Here is a 20,545-nt window from a genome sequence, read left to right as displayed (position 1 = left end):
AAAAAAAAAAAAAAAAAAAAGATTTGGCTGAACTGCACCATGATACAGATCAGCAGGTTTTCTTCATAACAAATATGGTCAAGTACTGGCAGGCTATAATCAGCAAGACTTTTCCAGATGTTTCGTGTGATGTGCTTAGAGTTTTGGACACAGTTGCCAAGATGCAGTATTTCCATTTGATGCTCTAATATGACCAAAAAGAAACAAAGGGGGGAAACAAACACAAAGTGTGGTTTATGTGCATTAGCATTTTAATTGGACAAAGCAAGAAAACATTGATTACAGTAGCAGAGTCATCAGTTCTCAGGACTAACACCTTTCGAAACAAAAAGGTCTGAAAAGGTCTGTAGGCACTGCCTAATTAAAAAGAGTATCTTGTCAGCTAAAAGAAACCAGCTCTATAAGGCAACAGTTACACAATGTAGGCCTCTCCATCTCTCTGGCAAAAAGAGCAAGTGTAAAGCTGAATACACTCAGATTTGTCTGATATAAAATACTGGCGTTTCAATAGATATTTTTAAAAAAAAAAAAAAAAAAAGAAAAGAAACATCAGAAGTGTCAAACATGTTCACACTTTAACGTTTGAATCGTGTTAAATTTTAAAGTATGCACTGCATAGCAATGCTGTCTTATCCCTGCATGGAAGAGTCGCGTGTTGCACTGTGCCAGTGTCACCTTTGATAGTGCCACTCTGCTACGTACAATGTTCGAGTTAACTGTCGAGTTATCAAAACAAAAAATGAAAAGCAAGCACCCACAGTTAACAGTAGCATTTTACTTACATCGTTTCAAATGAATGGATGGCTATTTACACGTGGCGAAAAAAGTTTTGAGGCTGTCAGAAAGATATGAAGGAGAAATGGAATGCAAAAAAGAAAAGAAAAAAAGAAAAATGCTCTTGGTAGTCAAATTTTTCTGGGAAATCCAAGAGAGGAAAGAACTGTGCAATATTAATCTGCCCTTACAGAGAAACAGCAGTGGCAACAATCCCTGCAATTGTTTTTAATCCAAGAGAAAATTAGAACAAATTTCCATTCCTCAGATAATTAAGGATCATAACTTAGCATGACTCAGTTCCAAAAAAAAGAAAAAGAAACCTCTCAGTGGTCGAGAGGAAAGAAGTGAAAATGGAGGCAATCTGTAAAACCCGGGAAAAAAAGAGATTCTCCTTTACAGTTTTATAATTCATTTACAGTTAACTTAAAAATGGTAAGAGCCCTGGTTCATGGACAGTCTTTCCTACCACAAATGGTGTAAATACCTGTGTGGGTCAAACTGCTGCTCCCTGGCTCCCGTTACCTCAGCCCACCCCAAGAAATCCCATTTACATCTCCACAGACATCACCCTTCTCATTAGATTCCACATCCCAGTAAAGTCTCAGTCCTGCCACAAAATGGAGGCAGTGTTACACAGCCCCGCAGGGCACCGTACAGCCAGCAAGAGGCTGATGGTTGACAAATCTCCCACCCTGCCCACTTATCAGTGTGTGGGGTATCCTGCGGCTCCCATACCGGGCTGGTTGGCTAGCATACTCCCATTCAATCCCTGTGTAGGCTCCATAACCCCACCGTTACTGATGGCGCTCATGCCAGTCCACCCAGCACTGGCCGGTAAGTGACTGCAAAACAAAAAAACGAGGTAAAGAAAGACAGAGAGAGAGAGAGAGAGAAGACAAAATGCCAGCAGGTTAGAAGAGACAAGGCGAAAGGGAGCCAAAAGAATAGTCTGTATTAAAGCTACTGGAATCTGGACAGGCTAGAATGAGAACAAGAAGGCAAACAGAGTTATCAGAGGTTATAAGGGCGAGGGGTGGGGATTCAAGCTAGATGAAAACAAAAACACAAAAGAAAAAAAAAAAAAAAGTGGAGGGCTTTTGGTTGGGGTGGGGGGTATCAAAAGGAATTTGATTATACATGGGTGGATAAGCAGACAGAGAGCATACAGGCTAAGTCCAGCGAGCTAAAGATTCCTTGCTAAACCCCCCTCCCAACTGCTGGTAACTACAAACCCTGCTGTAAGCAGCCTACAAACTGATGACAGTGCAAGCACATTCGTTTCTCTAAATTTGGCCACAAAGTATAACAAAGTAGCAAGTTCTCACCCGGTTTTCACAGGCTTTCTTTTTACTGCTTCTGTGGTTCAGGCAATAAAACTAAAGGTAAGTTCAGAGTGGAGATTCAGCGTGGAGACGCAGGTTAAAGTTCATCTTCAAATTTCAAGTCAAGAGGTGTAACCTCTGTCTGAACAAACTGCCCTGAACAGTCAAAAGACACTGAGCCCACATCTGCCTGACACTTTAGTGCAGAGTATTTAGAGAGCTGTTCACCACACATGTTAGATTATCAGCAACTTCAGGCCCGTCCTTTATTAATCTTGGGTGCACAAAACATCACTGCACATAAACTGTCCAGATAAAAGCAAAAGAAGGTAACCTGCACATCATATTCGACATTTCCAACATAACAAACAACATCAGTGAGGGGGGGAAAAAAAAAAAAAAAAAAAAAAAAAAAAAAAATCAGTGAAATCAAAAAGAAACATGTAAAAAGCTACAACAAAAGATCAAAACAAAAACAAAACAAACATGCAACAACAAAAAAAAGGAACAAGTGAAGAGTCTTGAAGATGTCCGTACACAGAAAGTGAAATGGATTCATCATCGGCGAGCTATCCCAAGAAGAGGATGGCAAGTAAAGAATAAGAAAAAACCCTCAGCTCTGAGCATGTGGGTTTTTTTGTATTTAGTCAATTACATTTTTAAAAAATCAAAAATTTTACTTTAGCTTGTTCAAGCAGCTTTTCGTATATCCGATGCTCTGAGCCATTATGGGCTATAAATCAAGTGACAACACATTTTGGAACAAAAGCTTTCAGGTTTTACGATGAACTATGTGCACAGTAACTATACACTGAAACATGATTACCCTCAAATCTTGAGTTCAGATTCTTTTTTTTTTTGGTGGTGGGGGTCTGTTTATTTCTCAATCTTCTGAAGTTGGCAGGCTCGTGGGGGAAGGAGGGAGAGGTGGGGGGGGGGGGGGGGGGGGGGCATTGGAAGGCAGAGGGAGGTCATAGCTCCCTCCTGTGGCCAAAGCTGGATCTCACTGGCCTGGTCTTGAACTGATGGTGTTGGAGTAGGAGGAGGCAGAGAAGAGGAGCCCTGTGCTACTTACTTGAAGCCCTGCTGGTTCCAAGCCTGCCCGTAGACACCGTAGGTGGGGACCTGCCACCCATTGGGGACATACTGGCCAATCTGGGGCCCGTTGCCGTACCACTGTCCCCACTGGCCATAAGGCTGGGCTGCAGCAAAGCCCATCTTGTTCTGCTGCAGGGTATAGCACAAAAAAGGATAACTTCAGAATGGTTTAACAGCAGCAGATCCCACAAAGAACCTTGCAGAATCTATTTAACAGTGGCATAGCTGGCATGGCTTTTTATTTGTTAAATTAACCACTTATTTGCATATCAGGTACAATATTAGATAAAGCTGTGAAGTCATTACTGGTGACTTTTTCTTCCTGCTTGGGACTCCTACAGGTGACCATGTTGCAATAACACAAGCCAATGGGTCACTTGCCCGAGTACATCACAGTATCTTAAATATATCAACTTCATGTACAGGATACTCAATTATCCCCATACTTTTTGTAACACTCACATACCCTCATATAGCAAAAAAGCTGATACTTGCGCTGAACTAGAGCAAGACATACTGCAGCACTATTTGTTTGGTGTTCTTTGCCATACCAAGTCATTATGTAATGCTGTCCCCTCTTACTACAGTTCATAGGACCCTTACTTGTGGCACAGGCATCTGCTGCATGGAGTTCATCATGTCTGGGGTCTCTTTACCCCAGTAACATTTGACTATGTGCCCCTCTATAGACGAGCCATTCACAGACACAATGGCATGGGCTGCTGACTCATGGGAGTTAAACCTGGACAAACAGAGGGAGAGAGAGAGAGAGAGAGAGAGAGACTAAGGAAACGCTGAACATCATTTCATAAATATCCACTCAGCAATGATGACCACAATGCATGTGTTTGTTAGCAAACTGAGAGGGGGATAAACCATTAGATTCCTTGGCTATTAATGGCTAAACTACTAATAGTACAGTAGACATCTAACATTCATCATGGACTAGAACTGATACAAATGTGTTGCAGCACAGACCTGTAAACAAAATCTGTAGGTGTATGTGATGCATATACGTCACACCATTAAGACATACTCCGTGTCCACAGCAGTGCTGCTTTTTGCTTCCATTTAGTGCTACTGCTCTTGCAGTACAGTTTATGAACCCACTGGAACAACCCGTTTTATATTTTTTCTTTATGTTAAGTGTTTTGGTGTTTTCCTTCTTAATCATGCTAACTGGTGCACATCAAGTTCCCCTGTTCAGGGCAATAAAGTGAACAGAACAAAGTAAAAATCTGTACTCCAGGCTGCAAAAAGTAATCACAATTACACTTGTCTATCATTATGACCAGGGCCGGGGGATCAAGCTCATTCCAAAGAGTTCATTAACCTTTTCTTTCAGCTGTAAACTTTAGCATCACCGTTTGATCAAGCAAAGAAATGAAGAAGAAAACAGAAAACATCCACATACCTGACAAATGAATATCCTTTGTCAGGAAAAACTCTGACTTCCATGATTTGTCCAAAGGGGGAAAAGGTCTGTCTCATTAGTTGCTCTAAAAGACATAAATAATGAGACTATTAGAGACCGTTTCTACTGCTACCCAGAATACATGTGGATATGCCACATACAGGTGGTCAGCACATTTATAATCAACAAGCAGAAACTAATAAACAGACTGGGCTATGTAGCTATACTTTACCTTTTCCGGCAGTGAAAAGGTAAAGTATAGCATTTCTATACCTACAGTGTAGTTATAGAGTACATCACATGTCTCTTTCATTGAGGTAAACACGATCTGAAAAGTTTATTTTGGGACAAACTGATGCTTTTCTTTTTTTGTTAAATCTCTGCATTTAAAATGAAGCATGTATGACTATGTTAAACTCACTGTGAACTCAAGCAGATGCACTGATGCTTGAGCAGCTTCTTTGAATCTCTCTGCTCTTACTAATAAATATATACTCATTTTAATAATAAAGATTTGACCACCAACAGCAAAAAGCTTTGGCTACCATGGGTAAAGACATTTATGTATTAATTCATAAACTAAATTATGCTTAAAAATTTCCACAAATCAGTAGGCCTCCTGAGCCAAACAGTTAAACTCTGAGGTCTATTTATATCAACATATTTGCACTATAGGATTGGGAAAATAAAGAAAGAAATAATTGAAGAGCTCAAGAGCTCACTTTGGCAGCAGACCAGTTCTTGTCTATCACCTACATGATGCTAGCAGCGTTAGCTTGAAAGCTGGGCAGACATTATGCAAGCTTTATTTTACATGTTGGCTCCAAATAAATGTTGAGTTTTAAATTACCTTCCTCCACAACCAGTGTCTCCTTTGCTCACACAGTGATGGGTTTAATTAGCCTGACACTGAGGAAATCACACTGATCATAACTACTAACTAATTTAATGGCTCATTCGGTTTTGGATAAGGTAAAAATATGCCCTTTTTCAATCTTCTTGCAGTACTGAACATGATGTAAAACCAAAGTTCATACCGAACAGTGACATTTGTGTATCGTTAAACTCGTATAGGGGTGAGGCATTTTGGTTTTTTCCTGCTTTGTTTGAAAGATCATTGACTAATAACGAAAAGCTTAAATATGAGCAGTCATATCCATCTGAATAGCAACAGATCTGCTGTAATTATCATAGTTATGTTGTCAATGGTACTCATATATTTCATTACCCGTCAGTCCTGTGCTGACTCCACCACAATACACAGTGCAGTTACTGGGGCTGGACTGATTCACTACCTCATCAAAAGAGAGATGCTTGGAGTTATCTGGTGAGAAAAGACAAGCTTCTGTTAATGAATCCATCCATCCGTACATATAAGGACACCTGTAAATCTGCATATCTTACAAATCCTGTATAACATACTTTCATGGGTGGTCTTTGGGGCAGGAGGCTTTCTTGTGGCCCAGTTAGTTCGAATCTGTCTACCTCCTAACCACTGCCCCCCCATGTGCTGAATGGCATTCTCTGCATCCTAGAATGAAGAAAAATAATCTTATTTCATCCACTGGGAGTCTTAACATGAAATCTAAAGTGCACCTCTTCAGAAGCACTGCAAACAAACCAACAAGCAATCTATGTGAAAATGTTAATATACAGAGAGAGAGAGAGAATTCATAGACACAAAGTGCTTCCGAGCCTCATTAACAGCAATATTAAACTCACATGACGCCTACTTACCCATTTGTTAAAGAAAGACACGAAGCCATAGCCTTTAGATTTCCCTGTAGCCATGTCTTTCACAACACGAGCATCTCTGCAGACAAAAATCACCAAACAGCAGCTTGTCACAAACATTCAACACAACCAGAAGTCTCTGCTGTAAGAGGACTATAGCAGGTCTCTAAATAAGACAATGGGCCCTCTCCTCCTCTGCCTGAGATTTATTTTATTCTTTTCTTAATATATCTAAATGGGAATATGTGGTCATGTGTGTTAACCCAGACTTGATCTTTGATAGTAAACATTAGTTTGAAACTTACGATATCCTGCCAAATGGACCAAAGGCAGCTTTGACGTCTTCTGTGGTTATTTCTGGGCTGAGGTCGCCAACAAAAACATGAAAATGATCTATTTGGAGGAAAAATGTGGTTTAGACCCACTGTGCATTAGAGTACACACTCCGTTTTAAGCTTTATACTTTCCAAGAACCTTAGTTCCTATTAGAGACCGCTGATTGCTATCAGTTTGTTAACAGAGGAAGGACAAAATAAGCATAAAATCAATCAAAAATCAAATGCTTAAGTTCTGCAGTACTTATTCAGCAATATTATCACAGGGACTCTTTTAGTGTGTTCAAGTTCAAAACTTCACTTCTTCATATACAAATAGTTTTACTTACTACTTGTGTCTTTTTTCTGGCTGGTTGGTGTCGTGGCCCAGTTGACTTTGACTTCCTGTGAGAAGAGCGGAGAAAAAAAGAAGGCAGGTGGAGTATGTTTACAATATACAGTAAAACCTGGTAATCTCCAATACACAAGTTAATTAAAAGCCAATTTTAAATTAATTGTTTTTTTGTTTTTTGTTTTTAAAGCTGGTCTTGACTCCAAATAGGCTTTCAATAACCTTAAGGAAAGCTATGCATTTTTATAAAGCCCGCAATATAACAATGAATGATTAAATGAATGATTTAATATAATATGTTAAATATAAATAAAAATTCAAATAGAATATAATACATACATCTCATCTAAGCAGACTGGTCGCTCAGCACATCTATTTGACTTCTAGGTTAAAGTCCCAGCACTGAACTCATTACTACACCATTCCTGCACCACTTTAATATTCTTTTATCAGCCCCTGGGGTCTCTTAAATGTTGCCGTTTACAATGTTAATTATTTCCTCTATTGTTCTAGATTGTAGGGCTTTATCAAGTTCCTCTGTTTTAGAACACTGTATTAAATTACTGCACTCTGCTTAAAATATTGAAAACAGAGAGCTCACACTTAACAAAAGAACTATGTAGATTTCCTCAACATAAAGACTGAGTGGCCTAGTGGAACCAGTTTTCATCATATAAAGAAACTGTCATCACTTGCTCAAGTAGCCGCCCCTCGTCATTTAGAATATCTAATCAATATTATATGGAATGCAGAAACCCACTAGTTTTTCTTTCATGTTAAAAATAACTTTTTTTTTTCTCACATTTTCCACACCCAAAGCCCACCCATCCCCACTCACCCTGTAGATACGATAGCTTACCTTACCCATTATTTTCCTTCCATTCATAGCTGCCAATGAGGCAGCAGCATGCCTGTGGTCATAGAACTCCACGAAGCAGTACGGATCATTTCCAGCTGTCTGTTAATGGGAAATCAAGACTGATTTTAAGTCAAATATTTAACCACTAGAGAAAATAAAAATCACCTAGTATAGATGGGTGTGAAAGGTCCGATATAATGGATTACAAGAAGAAGAAATGATACATTGGCCGAGACTTCCACAAGCAGCGCCATAACCGCTCACGCCACTGCTGAAAGACAGCCACACCACACTGTATACAGCAGAGACAATAGCACTCACATCGACTATCATTTTACAGCTCTTGCAGGGGCCTATCTGTGTGAAGACCTGCAGAATGAGGGGCTCGGTGACATCCCTGGACAGATTCCCCACATACCTGCAAAAGGAGAGAGATGGGGGAGTTGAGCTTTAGTCAAACAGGAAGTAGCATGCAAACAAAGGCTAGTTAACCAGGCTAGCTTACAACCCACAACAATGAATTATAGCAACATAAAAGCCATAAATGAATTGGAACAAAATATTGTCGGGGACAGTGTGTGCTTTACAAAAACAGTCAGTGATTTCACCCCCTCACTGGAGATGTCCCACGCCGTCTCCACGAGCGTTGACGTGGCTTGTCCGCCAGCTAGCTAAAGATACAGCTAACCGGTTTACGGGCCTCGAGCTAAGTGTCTTGGCAGCTAGACACTTTATAAAATACTATCCTTGTTGTTACATTTTCGCTAAAGTGTTTACACTATCAATAAAACAAAGCGTTTTATTTTATTTTAGCTATCATTGCACGCAAAATGGAGTACTTTCGAAGAACTGACTTGCTAGATGTGTTCGAATGTTTAGGAGGTGCTAGCTAGCATTAGCTAACAATTCACTTTCGTTTGCAAGCAAATTAAGGTTCCGTCTATTTATCCAAATAAACCCAACAAACAAGGAGCTACGTGCGTTGTATTACATCCATGAATTGTAGTATATAATAATAGAAATGAAACACCCTTAATGACGAGGTTTAAAAGCTTTTAATTGAAACAACAACGTGGAAATATTTCGGACGCGCAGCAGTTAGACGAAGCCTTCCCGTTCCAGGGCATAGACAAGGCCGCTGATACTCACAAGGTTCTGGGTTGATCGTCCTCCATCATCAAGGTTCAGTGGTTTCGTCCTGAGATAGCTTTAATCCAGTGACATACAAATGGTTTGTGCTGAACTTAGCGACCCGAACGTAAAGACTAAATCTACTATTTAATAATATATCTGCGGTCGACTCTGCTCTCTCTGGCACACACCGCAGACAGCCTCAGTCTGATGCAAACAATAGGAAGTTGAAGATGGCGGAGGAGCGGCGTCAGCAGCGTCAACCTGCGCGCTGAAATTAAGCCAAAATCAAGCGCTCCTGCTCCCACACACAAAGATGCGCCCCCGCATTTTTATTCTATACGTGTCACACAGGCATGGTTAATACAGGCTTTGAGGAACACATTTTTATTTCTCAGTTCCTGATCATTGCTCAATCCGCTAAAATAAATAGAGCCATCTGGAAATCATATTATGTGAGTAGTAGTCACGATGAAACGTCTAAATATTTTAAAGGGTACATTTGACTGTCAAACATTTTGATCACATTACAAATGTCTTGAGATTTAATCGCCGTTGTAAAAGAAGCGTGCGCCGCCCGGGAATCGAACCCGGGTCGCAAGAATGGGAATCTTGCATGATACCACTACACCAGCGGCGCTGCTGGAGAGAGGTCCGGGAACGGGATATATGAAGGCTGCTGAATCAGTTGATGTTTATTGAGGGGAGAGGTAAGTGCCGTCAATATGATTGAAGACGTTTCGGTAAGTACGTTTCTTGTCCAAAAAGCAAAAAAAGAGATTAAACCAAGATTAAACAACAGTCAGAATTAGCAGAGTGAGCAGAGCTACTGTAGCTCGGTTTATGGACTTGAATTAGGAGGGATAAGAAAAGTGACAGCAATTGACTGCAATCTGCAATCTACTGACATCTAATGGTGAGATTTTACATGCTGTAACTTTAATAAAAATAGAAAATAATAAGTCACCTCCTCTACAAAGATGACATCAAGGCGTATGCCAAGAGTGAATAAGACATCGATTCACTGATACACACCACCAAGATATACACCAACGACATCAGAATATTGTTCGGACTGGAGAAGTGTAGTCCGATGATAACAAATAGAGGGAAGGTATAGAACTGAGGGGATCGAACTACCAGAAGGCAACATTGCAGACACTGAGGACAGTTACAAGTACCTGGGGATCCCACAGGCAAATGGAAACCATGAAGAGGCCGCTAGGAAAGCTGCAACCACCAAGTACCTGCAGAGGGTCAGGCAAGTCCTGAGGAGTCAGCTGAACAGTAAGAACAAGATCTGGTCTATCAACACCTACGCCCTACCCATGATCAGGTACTCTGCTGGGATAATAAGTTTGCCAAAGGAGGAGATAGAAGCCACTGACATCAAGACAAGGAAAATCCTTACCATGCATGGAGGGTTTCACCCCAAGTCCACCACCCTGAGGCTGTACGCCAAGCGGAAGGAAGGAGGCCGGGGACTGGTGAGTGTCAGCACCATGGTCCAGGAGAGACAATGAACATCCATGAATACATCCGGAAGATGGCCCCAACTGACCGCATGCAGACAGCAGAAACCCAAAAAAGAGGACAAAGAGGAGGAAACATCATGGAAGGACAGGCCCCTGCACAGTGTGTACCACCGGCAGATAGAGAAGGTGGCTTACATCCAGAAATCCTACCAGTGGCTGGACAAAGCTGGACTGAAAGACAGCACAGAGGCACTAATCACGGCAGCACAGGAACAAGCTCTGAGCACAAGATCCATAGAGGCTGGGGTCTATCACACCAGGCAAGACCCCAGGTGCAGGCTGTGTAAAAATGCCCCTGAGACAATCCAGCACATAAAAGCAGGGTGAAAGATGCTAGCAGGCAGGGCATACATGGAACGCCATAACCAAGTGGCTGACATCTGTGCCGATTGCCAAATATGGCCTGGAAGTCCTGAGGTCAAAATGGGAGACGCCCCCAAGGGTGGTGGAGAATGACCGAGTTAAGATCCTGTGGGACTTCCAGATACAAACAGACAAAATGGTGGTGGCTAACCAACCGGACATAGTGGTGGTAGACAAACAGAAGAAGACGGCCGTAGTGATCGATGTAGTGATGCCAAATGACAACAACATCAGGAAGAAGGAACATGAGAAGCTTGAGAAGTACCAAGGGCTCAGAGAGGAGCTGGAGAACGTGTGGAGGGTGAAGGTAACGGTGGTCCCAGTGGTAATCGGAGCACTAGGTGCGGTGACTCCCAAGCTAGGCGAGTGGCTCCAGCAGATCCCGGGAACAACATCCAAGATCTCTGTCCAGAAGAGCGCAGTCCTAGGAACAGCTAAGATACTGCGATACCGTCAAGCTCCCAGGCCTCTGGTAGAGGACCCTGCAGGGGAGAGAGGGGATATATAACAACAGTTAAATGTCATACATAGTTTTTTTTTTCACAGTATCTCAGGAGATTTACCAAAGTACCCTAATTTACCTGAGTTCACCCTTGCTCTTTTGAAATTATGCTATGTTAAAAAAAAATCATATTGAGAAAAATATTGCAAAATATTCACCAATACAGTCAGAATTAGGTTGATAAGTAGTTCAACAATTGCACAGTCTTTTGTAACTTTGCCTCTGAACACCAGTGGACCAGCGACTCATGTACAGGCTTTAATTTAAAGGGTTTTACGAAAGTGTTGTATTAACCATTCATTACTCAGACGTTTTATCTTAATGTCAGTCCCCCATTTTAAGGTACAAAACATAATTGAACACACTAACATAAATTTAAATGTAAGAATTGTCATTAATGAGTGGATGACAATGATTCCCATTCAATAATTACCTTGAGTCTATAAGTCATGAGCATCACTAAATGCTGTGCCAGGTATTTACTACAGCCGCTGCTTGTTCGTGGGTTTCTCTGCTTTAATCCTTGTCTTCATTCCAAAATTATATGAAATGTGTCATTGTCCAAAAACATATTAATCTAAGTGTACACCTATGATAGATCAATATCAGCTGAGTATATTGGATAATTGCTTGGTCAGGATCCATGTATTGAGTATAATTCATGCACAGCTGTTGAACATGTATAATGAGAATCACTGGTTTTGGGTTATTGTCTTACTTAGTGATGCAATACTATATGTCAATACTCCTAAAACTGGCGATTTTCACTATAAATCTTCAGGAGCTACAAATGAATCATATGTGTACGCTATTTTAGCTCTTAAAAATTGCATGCAAATTATTCTCTTATTTGTTCCATAATATCTAAGAAAAAAGTTTTCTTCTGGATGCTTCAATAATTTCGAACCATTATTAAACCAGTTGATTCAGACTAACAGATTTTTTTTTTTTTTTTTTTTTTTTTTAACAGTTTATGTGACTACTTAGTCCATACAAACGTGGATTCCATAGAGGTAGGTGGGGTAAAGATGAGTGAGAGTGTAAATGGTGTGAAAGTGATGGGAGTTGTATACACTAACAAGCCAGATTCCATGACTGCCACTTGAAATCTTATTGAAGAAAACATATTCAGCTGATCCCACCTAAAATCAGTTCAGTTACCCTTCAGGTAGCCTTCTTCTTTTCAATACTAAGATACTACATTTATGGATGAAAATAGTAAATACTGATGGTAGGCCTTCTTGAAATGAAATATTTACTACGTGAGTCCAAAACCTTTAAATTAATACTTTAAAAATGCCTGAAAAAAGGTGTCAGAATAAAGCAAATTCCAAATTGTGTGGTATTCTAGGCTGTATCCATATAGAGGTCAGGTAGAATAAACCAGAAACCCTCTAAATCTGCTCTGTTTCTGTTCATAAAGTCTAAAATCCTTGCATCTTATTTACAAGCACAGTCCCAGCTCATTTACCATGGCATGCTTATTGGGTTTATGTGGTCATGGGTCTAAAGAAGAATGAAGAGGCTTGGAAATTAGGCTTAGACACTCATAAGCAAATCAAAGGCCACAGAAAAAGTCTGGTGCACAGCAATGTGGTGAGGGAAATGGAACACTAAAGCAAAGGGGAGGATTCTATATTATAAACAACAAGATTATTTCAGAAATAAGAAATGTAGATAAAGCAGGGAAACAATACAAAAAGAGAATATTTTAACTTAGAATGAATCTTGCTGGTCTGTGTGAACACTGTTAGGCTGAAAATGAGATCGCTATTTAGGCTAAAATGAACCTTAACCTCCAAAGACCTGAACTCTTCCACAGCATGCATTTTTAAATTCTCTTTGATATTTGGGCTGATTGGGACCTGATGAATGTAAAAACAAAGAATTATCAGCGGGGTTTTTTTTGTTTGTTTTTTTTATCTAATTTTTGTTTCTAAGAAAAATGAGAGCCACATATGAGGATATTCGCCCTCATATCCACATATGAGGATATGAGGATATTCGTTTAAAATTTTGATAGGACAGTAGCAGTATAATGTCCTCATAAGTGGATATCAGGCCCTTGTAGAGCAAAATTGAGTATTTTGGTCTAAATAACCCAAAATGTGATGTCCACATATGTGGACGCCAGGTCCTAGGAGGTTGAAGTTGTGTGGACATGTTTAATGTTCTTTAAGAGACAGTATTTATGGGCGCAATAAAATACTGTATAAAATAGTTTCTTTTGTTTTGTATTAATTTTGTGTCTGTTTGTTTTTCCGTTTTTGTGTTTTGAGTCATTGGGTAGGATTTGTACAGACTGCGATCCACATTCCGAAGCAGAGGTGGCGCTAATGCAACCTCAACGATGACATAATCAACAGCACAGGAGCCAACAGTGCAACGCTCTAGAGCGGAGGGAGAAGAAGAAGCATTCCATTTCGGGGTAAGCATGGCTGCTTCTGCTGGTTGTGATCATTACATTCGAAGCTGCTTATTGAAAGTGAGTAAAATGCTTTAAAAAATGTTCATACATTTGTCTTAAATATACGGTGGAGGCAAATAGGCTTTGAATATGCCAAGTTATAACTGTGCTATAACGATTATGTCGTCGGTATATCTCTGCTAGAGACTGTCATAGTTAGCTAGCTAGCTAGTTATTTAGTCTTCAGCCGGCAAACGTCGCTGTAACAGGGTTAAATAATAATAAATGTTTCAGACGGCATGATTTTGCATAATATCTGCACGGCGTTGTTGAAGCGAGGGGCTTGAGAGTTTCTGGAGCTTTTCTCGCCTCCTTCCCTCCGGTCTTAGTCCTTCCCATCATAATTACGCGCGGAGGAGACAAGGAAGCCTGCTCCCTCTCACATTTGACAAATAGGAAAAATGAGAGTTTATGTATTTAGCGCAAAAGAGCACAAAACTGAATAGAATTTAAAATTGTTGCCTTCCTAATCGGTTGTACTTGGCCTTGACAGATAACGTCAGGGGGGGTCAAGGAAAGGCGTGGGGAATTTATCATTTATTTTATATACGCTTTAATTACGTAACCTTTACACACTGTTTATATTTAAATCTTTTACATTGTGTCCAAATTTGATGTACAGATCTATTAAAAGTGTGTAAACAGCCTATCTGACGTTTGATAAGTTGATGACTCATCTTTATATTTTCAAACAGCAGGGAGAATGTACTTTTTTTTTTTTAGGTCTTGGAGCCAAAACGTCTGATGCCACACGATATCATGTCCTGTTTTACCTAACACGTGACGTGACAAATATATTTTATCCTCATGTCCTCATTGCTAATTTTTAATTAATTACTTAAGGGGTGGTCAGGCCGTGTCATTAGTATGGAAGCTCTTCACTGTGAGCCAAGACCTTTATAACAGCACGCCTAATCAGACACTTGATTAGTAGCTGAACATGGACATGTTGGCTAAAGCTGTTCAGAGTTCAGTCAGCCAGCAGCCTGGGTATGAGAATCCAAACAGCTCCAGTTATCAGGGGAATTTATAAATGTTGTTTTGTTATATATCACCAGCTTTTGTTTGATAAAGTCAAAGATGTCAAATAAAGGTGGGTGTACTGCAGCAAATTGTTATTTAATTATTTGTACTTCTTTCCAGTAGCAGAGCATTTTTTCAGTTGTTTAAGAGAGAGGGGCTTCTTGACTTACTGCTGTTCGGGAGAAATTTAAAGTTTATTCATATATACACATGCATATCATATTTTCAGACACACACATAATTTCCATGACAGTGCCAAGCTCCCTCTTGAACTTTGTCAGCACTGTTTAATAAAGAATTTTCAGAATAAGGATTACATTTAGGCGCGCGCACACACACACACACACACACACACACACACACACGCTTAGTGACTTATTGCTACAGCTACACAAACTGTGATAGGACTACTATATGGACTCAAATTGTGGTCATAAATATTTTGTACTTGTAAATCAGGATTTGTATGTGTAAAAAGAATTTGTGTGTGTGTGTGTAAAACAGATTTGTGTGTGTAAAAAGAATTTGTGTGTGCGTAAAAAAGATTTGTGTGTGGACTTAGCCAAAAAATACGTGTGAAACTCTGCACTTAAGTTTCAAGTTACAAGTATGAATTTTGACCCGATGTTTCTTCCTTTCATCTGATTGGCCAATGTCTTGTCAATCACAAATTTAACTATCCAATCAGAGAACAGGTGGGTTTGGCTATTGGAGGGGTGCTTTATGGAGCTTCAGGTCCTTGAAGGGAATAAATGCCCTTTTATTGAATATTTGAAGAACCAGCAAAGAAACCAGAAACTCTTGTAGAGGACATAAAGTCAGAGATAGAAATGACAAGGAGCAGGTGCATCTAGTACAGGTAGAGCTGCTGCAAAAACACACAGAGCTCAGCAGCCAGCGCAACAAATTCTGGATCCTTGGCTTTTAGTTAGCATTAGCAGCACATCCTGCGTCCGATGTGAAAGGACCTTTATGCTGCGCACTGTGACTCACAGCCATGGTCCCGGGTCAGCCCTGACTTTGTGTTAAACTAATCCTAAAGTAATAATGGTATTTCTAACCACTGATATACCACAACTTTATCCTTTCAACAGCTACTGAAAGTTTGGGGACCTAGCTTGTATAGGATATTTATATAGAGATCCTCCAGCTTCAAACTGTATTACCCTTCAAGGACCTGCAGTTCAAAAAAGCGCCCCTCCGACAGCCAAACACACCTGTTCTCTGATTGGATAGTTAAATTTGTGATTGACATGACATTGGCCAATCAGATGAAAGAAAGAAATACGGTTCAAAATTCGTACTTGTAACTTGAAACTTGAGTGCAGAGTTTCACACGTATTTTTTGGCTAAGTCCACACACAAATCTTTTTTACACACACACAAATTCTTTTTACACATACAAATCCTGATTTACAAGTACAAAATATTTATGACCACAATTTGAGCCCATACTACTATACCCATCCCTGTCTGTGCCCTGTGTAATCGCGTTTCTGCTGTACTGCAGGCACCTTGCTGCGGTAAACTGTACGTGTGTCGGCTGTGCCACGATGCAGAGGAGAACCACCAGATGGATCGATTCAAAGTCAGAGAGGTGCAGTGCTCAGCGTGTCTGACGGTGCAGCAGGTAACTGAGGAAAAGCTAGTTAACGTGTTTGAGCTCCACCGTCGGTTACAGCAGGACGTCTCGATGTCACCTTAGTGCTTGAGTTGTACTTTTGATTATGGTTAGCTCGGATGAAGGGAAAAAGCTGTACAAATGTTATACTTTTGTAGACACAGCAGACTTGTCAGCAATGTCATTTGCTGTTTGGGGAGTATTACTGCGACATTTGCCACTTGTTCGACAAAGACAAGAAGCAGTACCACTGTCAGCCCTGTGGAATCTGCAGGTAAGAAACTGATTCAATATATTTCATGTTTATAGTGTCTAAATATTTCTATGTGTAACTTTAGTAGTAATAATGATACGGGTACTGGGGAAATGTCTTCTTAACGTTCCCCACAAAATTTTCCCATTTTTCTTAATTCATTAAGAAACTGTCAGAGATAAAAATCACAGTGTTGTGTTATCATGCTGATATTTCACTGTTCCCGAAACACGTGATGGCAAAATTTGTCATTTAGTGAGTTTTCAAATGTGCCTCTACAGGATTGGGCCCAGAGAGAAGTACTTTCACTGCGAGAAGTGCAATTTGTGTTTAGCTCAGGATCTGCAAGGAAACCACAAGGTGACTATCGCTGTGTTCCTGACTCGCCTACATCTATCTGTATGTTGAGCCCTCACAGTTTTAATTTCCCTTTATTTTCTATGTTTCAGTGTGTTGAAAATGTTTCAAGGCAGAACTGTCCTGTCTGCATGGAGGTAACAGCATTAATGGGATAGAAGGCGAGGAGAATGGTGGCTCTTTTTTTAATCTGTTTTCTCCAGAGTTTAATATATATTTCTTTCTTTTTTTTTAATGTTTTTTTTAATGCAGGATATTCACACATCCAGGATTGGCGCTCACGTTCTTCCATGTGGCCATCTTTTACACAAGTAGGATTCCTTACTCTCTGGATACTGTCAGTTCAGGGTTATGGGGTTTAATAGTGTATTTTTTTAATTTCTACCAGTGGCACAAAATGATATTTAAAAAAACACACCGGGCATTTTTCTCACTTCCAACACAAAAAGTCTTTCACATCTTAATCTTTAATAATGACTGATTTTACTTTACTGGAATTAGTCCTGTTAGACTGATTTGGTGACTTATCCATTGTTTTTCTGTGTGAAATATCTCACCTACACGACTATGCTGGTGGAAAAATAGTTACAGTCTAATATCAAAATCAGGTCAACACTCCTGTTTCTCTTATTTGCTGCTGCTGATAGTTCAGTGTCGCTGCTCACACACACACACGCACAAATTAACTTGAAAGCATCCAGAAGTCTGTGGAAAATTTGTGACAGAAAACTATAGTGAAGCACACTCCATTTATTATTATGACTCTTTTAATAATATGAATGTTTAATGCATGTGTAGGGAAATGAATCACAGATATTTGAGTAGGATCAGGCACCTATCTGACCAAAATGTCAAATAGGTGCCTGATTGCAACACTGTCAGTTTGACAGTATCTGTTCACAGACAAACACATAGTACTCAAAACTGCCTTTGTAGTATATCCTGCTGCCACAGTCTCCAAGAACACAATTTTGCAGTAATGACAAAACAGACTCAGCACTGACAAACTGACTGCAGATTAAAATATCTTCACGATCTGTTGTGACATAATAGTAACAATGCGTTTGTTCTCTCTCTTCTACAGGACCTGCTTTGATGACATGATCAGAACAGGGTATGTTTAATGAACTCCTTTTTCTGGTAAAATAAAATGTTGTTGTAATTAAGGGACCGGGTTATAGTCTGCTTTTTACCCCTCAGCCGTAAAAGGCTGACGGAGTATTGTTGTCGCCCTGCTAAGCATGCAGGATGTGTCGACACAAGTTTGTAAACGAGACCATGTAAGATTTTGAAATTGATACAGTAGTTCCATCTACTAAAAAATCTCAGATAAGTTTGAATCTCAGTGACCTTGACGTCAAGGTCAGAGGTCAGGTTTTTGTGCAGGCTTCTGTAATTTGTAAAAGCTTGTCCAATCTACCTGGTATAGAGCAAAAACGGTTTCTGATCAGCTTTTTAAAGGCTACATTGTGGCAATGTAGGGATTTTTGTGTCCTCTTATTTGATTGCTGGTGGCCTTCCATATGATTGTTTTTTTCCCTCCCCTGTGTTTGTTTCAGAGCTTATCGCTGCCCACTGTGCATGCACAGTGCTTGTGACATGCAGAACCACTGGAAGGAGATAGATAAAGAGATCGCTCAGTCACCAATGCCCACTGAGTACCAAGGAGCAATGGTCAAAGTAGGCCTTCGATAACACAATAAAATGCTGGTGCATTTATCTAAATGTGAATATGAAACCGATATTTGTTCTGTTTGATGATTTATTTTTATTTTTTTAATGTCCTTACTGCAGATTATGTGTAACGACTGCCAAGCTCACTGTACGGTGCCTTTCCATGTGCTGGGAATGAAGTGCACCAGCTGCGGCTCGTACAACACAGCGCAGGATGGAGGACTCATCCAGCTGCAGCAGCCCGAGCAAAACATGGAGCCACAGCAGCACGATCAACAGTAGCTTCCACACAACATTAAGAGTACATGCTTGACCAAAACCGAAGGCATGTGATGTAGTAACGAGCATCTAGGGTAAAACTAGACTGAGCCGACTTCTCCAGTTTGTACATACAAAAATGTATTTATCTATTTTCCCTACCTGCTAACGTTCATCGTGGATGGAATTTTTCCCAGGATCCACTTGGTGGGAATCACTGGACAGGATCACCATACTTACAAAGAAAGACAATTTAGAAGCATAGTCCGTATGACCTGCATGTTTATAGGAGGCGGCACGATTGAATCATTCAAAGCCACGCAGGTGATGGTGACAGTGGTGTGCAGTTGTGGTTAGTTAGCCTGATACATCTGGTGTATGTGCCATAAATCTTATTTAAATGATCTGAGTAAGATAAAGTGTTAACTAATGTGTGTTTGTCATTGGCATTGGTCAGCCTGTGCTGTTACTTGCATAGTCTCCCTGTTAGTCAAATATTTAACAGATGGCATTGTTTCTTCATTAGAGTTCTAAATACATATTTTAGTTTATCATTGTGGATCCCTCTCTCTATGATTTTTAGTTGGAACTTGCTACAAGGGTTGAAAATGGTTTATTGTATAAAATTCTAGTTCAAATCAAACATTCATGCATATCTTAAAAAAAGGCTCATTATATATAAACTTGATGATCTATCTTTAAAGCTTTGTCTTTAAAGCTGTCATCAAACCCCACTTATAATTGTAAAATACTATATGTGCAATCTGAAATTTAAAAAACTAAATTACATACAAATGGAAATATATGTGAATTAAATTTAGATGGCTTTGTAATGCTCCACAGCTAGCCAACATCCTGTATAATTTCTGTTGTGCCCACAGACTGTATATTAAAGAAAGATGCATGAAACCTCAAAGATTTCAAAAGCGGAGTCTGTGAGGAAGTGCCTTGAATTTGCTTTCTTTCTACTGACCAGCAGGGGGCGACATCTGTTTGCAAAAAGAAGTCAGACTGCAAAAAACTCCGCGATGATTGCATACTTTATACTTGATTTGTGACCTCGGTAAACACATTCTTGATAGGTTTATGATCTTAATTGTTCAATTCTTTTTGTAAATTATGGTGCCCATTTTAGAGGAAAGGAGAGTGTGCTGTTTAGTGTGTTTGACAGCTGCTAACGCACGAGCATGTAGCATCTGTTTCTCACCGAATTACGTTCACTTTGAAAACATCAAGACAGCAGCTGCCAAAATGCTGAGGATGAGACTTCGGTCTTTTATATACAGTCTGTGGTTGTGGCTGCTGTGATAAATGGCCCTTGATTATTTTTGCATGTTTTCCCCTTGCAGGTATCAGGTTTGCTGAACTGTACTCTGACTGTAATACACACTCACATTAAACACTCATTTTACTAAACAGTTCACCGGATTTGAGACAAACATTTAATCAGTTTAATTTTCAGCTGTTTATTAATTTATTTATTGTGACTGT

At 39.9% G+C, this 20,545-nt stretch overlaps 2 protein-coding genes and 1 non-coding gene across 5 annotated transcripts; 1 reads left to right on the top strand and 2 right to left on the bottom strand.

Moving 5' to 3' along the window:
* Positions 1 to 228: 228 nt before the first annotated feature.
* Positions 229 to 9,267, bottom strand: LOC120745259 (nucleolysin TIA-1-like). Its single transcript, XM_040049977.1, has 12 exons — positions 9,020 to 9,267; positions 8,192 to 8,288; positions 7,871 to 7,969; positions 7,010 to 7,064; positions 6,651 to 6,738; positions 6,349 to 6,424; positions 6,034 to 6,142; positions 5,840 to 5,935; positions 4,612 to 4,696; positions 3,801 to 3,939; positions 3,175 to 3,326; positions 229 to 1,619 (listed from the first exon to the last, which is right to left on the bottom strand). The coding sequence occupies exons 1-12, from the start codon at positions 9,046 to 9,048 to the stop codon at positions 1,481 to 1,483; spliced, it is 1,164 nt and encodes a 387-aa protein (XP_039905911.1). The 5' UTR covers positions 9,049 to 9,267; the 3' UTR covers positions 229 to 1,480.
* A 303-nt stretch (positions 9,268 to 9,570) lies between these two features.
* On the bottom strand, positions 9,571 to 9,641 carry trnag-ccc. Its single transcript has one exon. It is a non-coding gene; the product is annotated as a tRNA-Gly (tRNA).
* A 4,054-nt stretch (positions 9,642 to 13,695) lies between these two features.
* On the top strand, positions 13,696 to 20,475 carry rchy1 (ring finger and CHY zinc finger domain containing 1). 3 transcript variants are annotated; one of them, XM_040049980.1, is made up of 9 exons: positions 13,698 to 13,829; positions 16,402 to 16,521; positions 16,671 to 16,786; positions 17,047 to 17,125; positions 17,215 to 17,259; positions 17,375 to 17,433; positions 18,207 to 18,236; positions 18,682 to 18,802; positions 18,917 to 20,475. In XM_040049980.1, the coding sequence occupies exons 2-9, from the start codon at positions 16,465 to 16,467 to the stop codon at positions 19,076 to 19,078; spliced, it is 669 nt and encodes a 222-aa protein (XP_039905914.1). In that variant the 5' UTR covers positions 13,698 to 13,829; positions 16,402 to 16,464; the 3' UTR covers positions 19,079 to 20,475. The 3 variants fall into 3 exon arrangements, with proteins under 3 accessions (XP_039905915.1, XP_039905914.1, XP_039905913.1); XM_040049979.1 differs by having other exon boundaries at positions 13,698 to 13,886; XM_040049981.1 differs by lacking the exon at positions 16,402 to 16,521 and having other exon boundaries at positions 13,696 to 13,886.
* Positions 20,476 to 20,545: the final 70 nt, after the last annotated feature.

Source organism: Simochromis diagramma, unplaced genomic scaffold (assembly GCF_900408965.1).
Source record: "Simochromis diagramma unplaced genomic scaffold, fSimDia1.1 OVJJ01000159.1, whole genome shotgun sequence".
In the NCBI taxonomy this organism is placed as follows: domain Eukaryota; kingdom Metazoa; phylum Chordata; class Actinopteri; order Cichliformes; family Cichlidae; genus Simochromis; species Simochromis diagramma.
This window is presented reverse-complemented; position numbering and strand designations above follow the sequence as displayed.

Bases quoted from the DNA above. Each gene is read 5' to 3' on its own strand.
- LOC120745259 (XM_040049977.1), bottom strand. From the start codon at position 9,048: ATGATGGAGGACGATCAACCCAGAACCTT. The intron at 7,065-7,870 runs GTAAGCTATCGT...CTCTTCTCACAG, and splicing joins GAAGGAAAATAATGGGTAAG to GAAGTCAAAGTCAACTGGGC. The intron at 5,936-6,033 runs GTATGTTATACA...TTTTCTCACCAG, and splicing joins CCCAAAGACCACCCATGAAA to ATAACTCCAAGCATCTCTCT.
- rchy1 (XM_040049979.1), top strand. From the start codon at position 13,836: ATGGCTGCTTCTGCTGGTTGTGATCATTACATTCGAAGCTGCTTATTG. The intron at 13,887-16,401 runs GTGAGTAAAATG...GCTGTACTGCAG, and splicing joins TTCGAAGCTGCTTATTGAAA to GCACCTTGCTGCGGTAAACT. The intron at 17,126-17,214 runs GTGACTATCGCT...TCTATGTTTCAG, and splicing joins ATCTGCAAGGAAACCACAAG to TGTGTTGAAAATGTTTCAAG.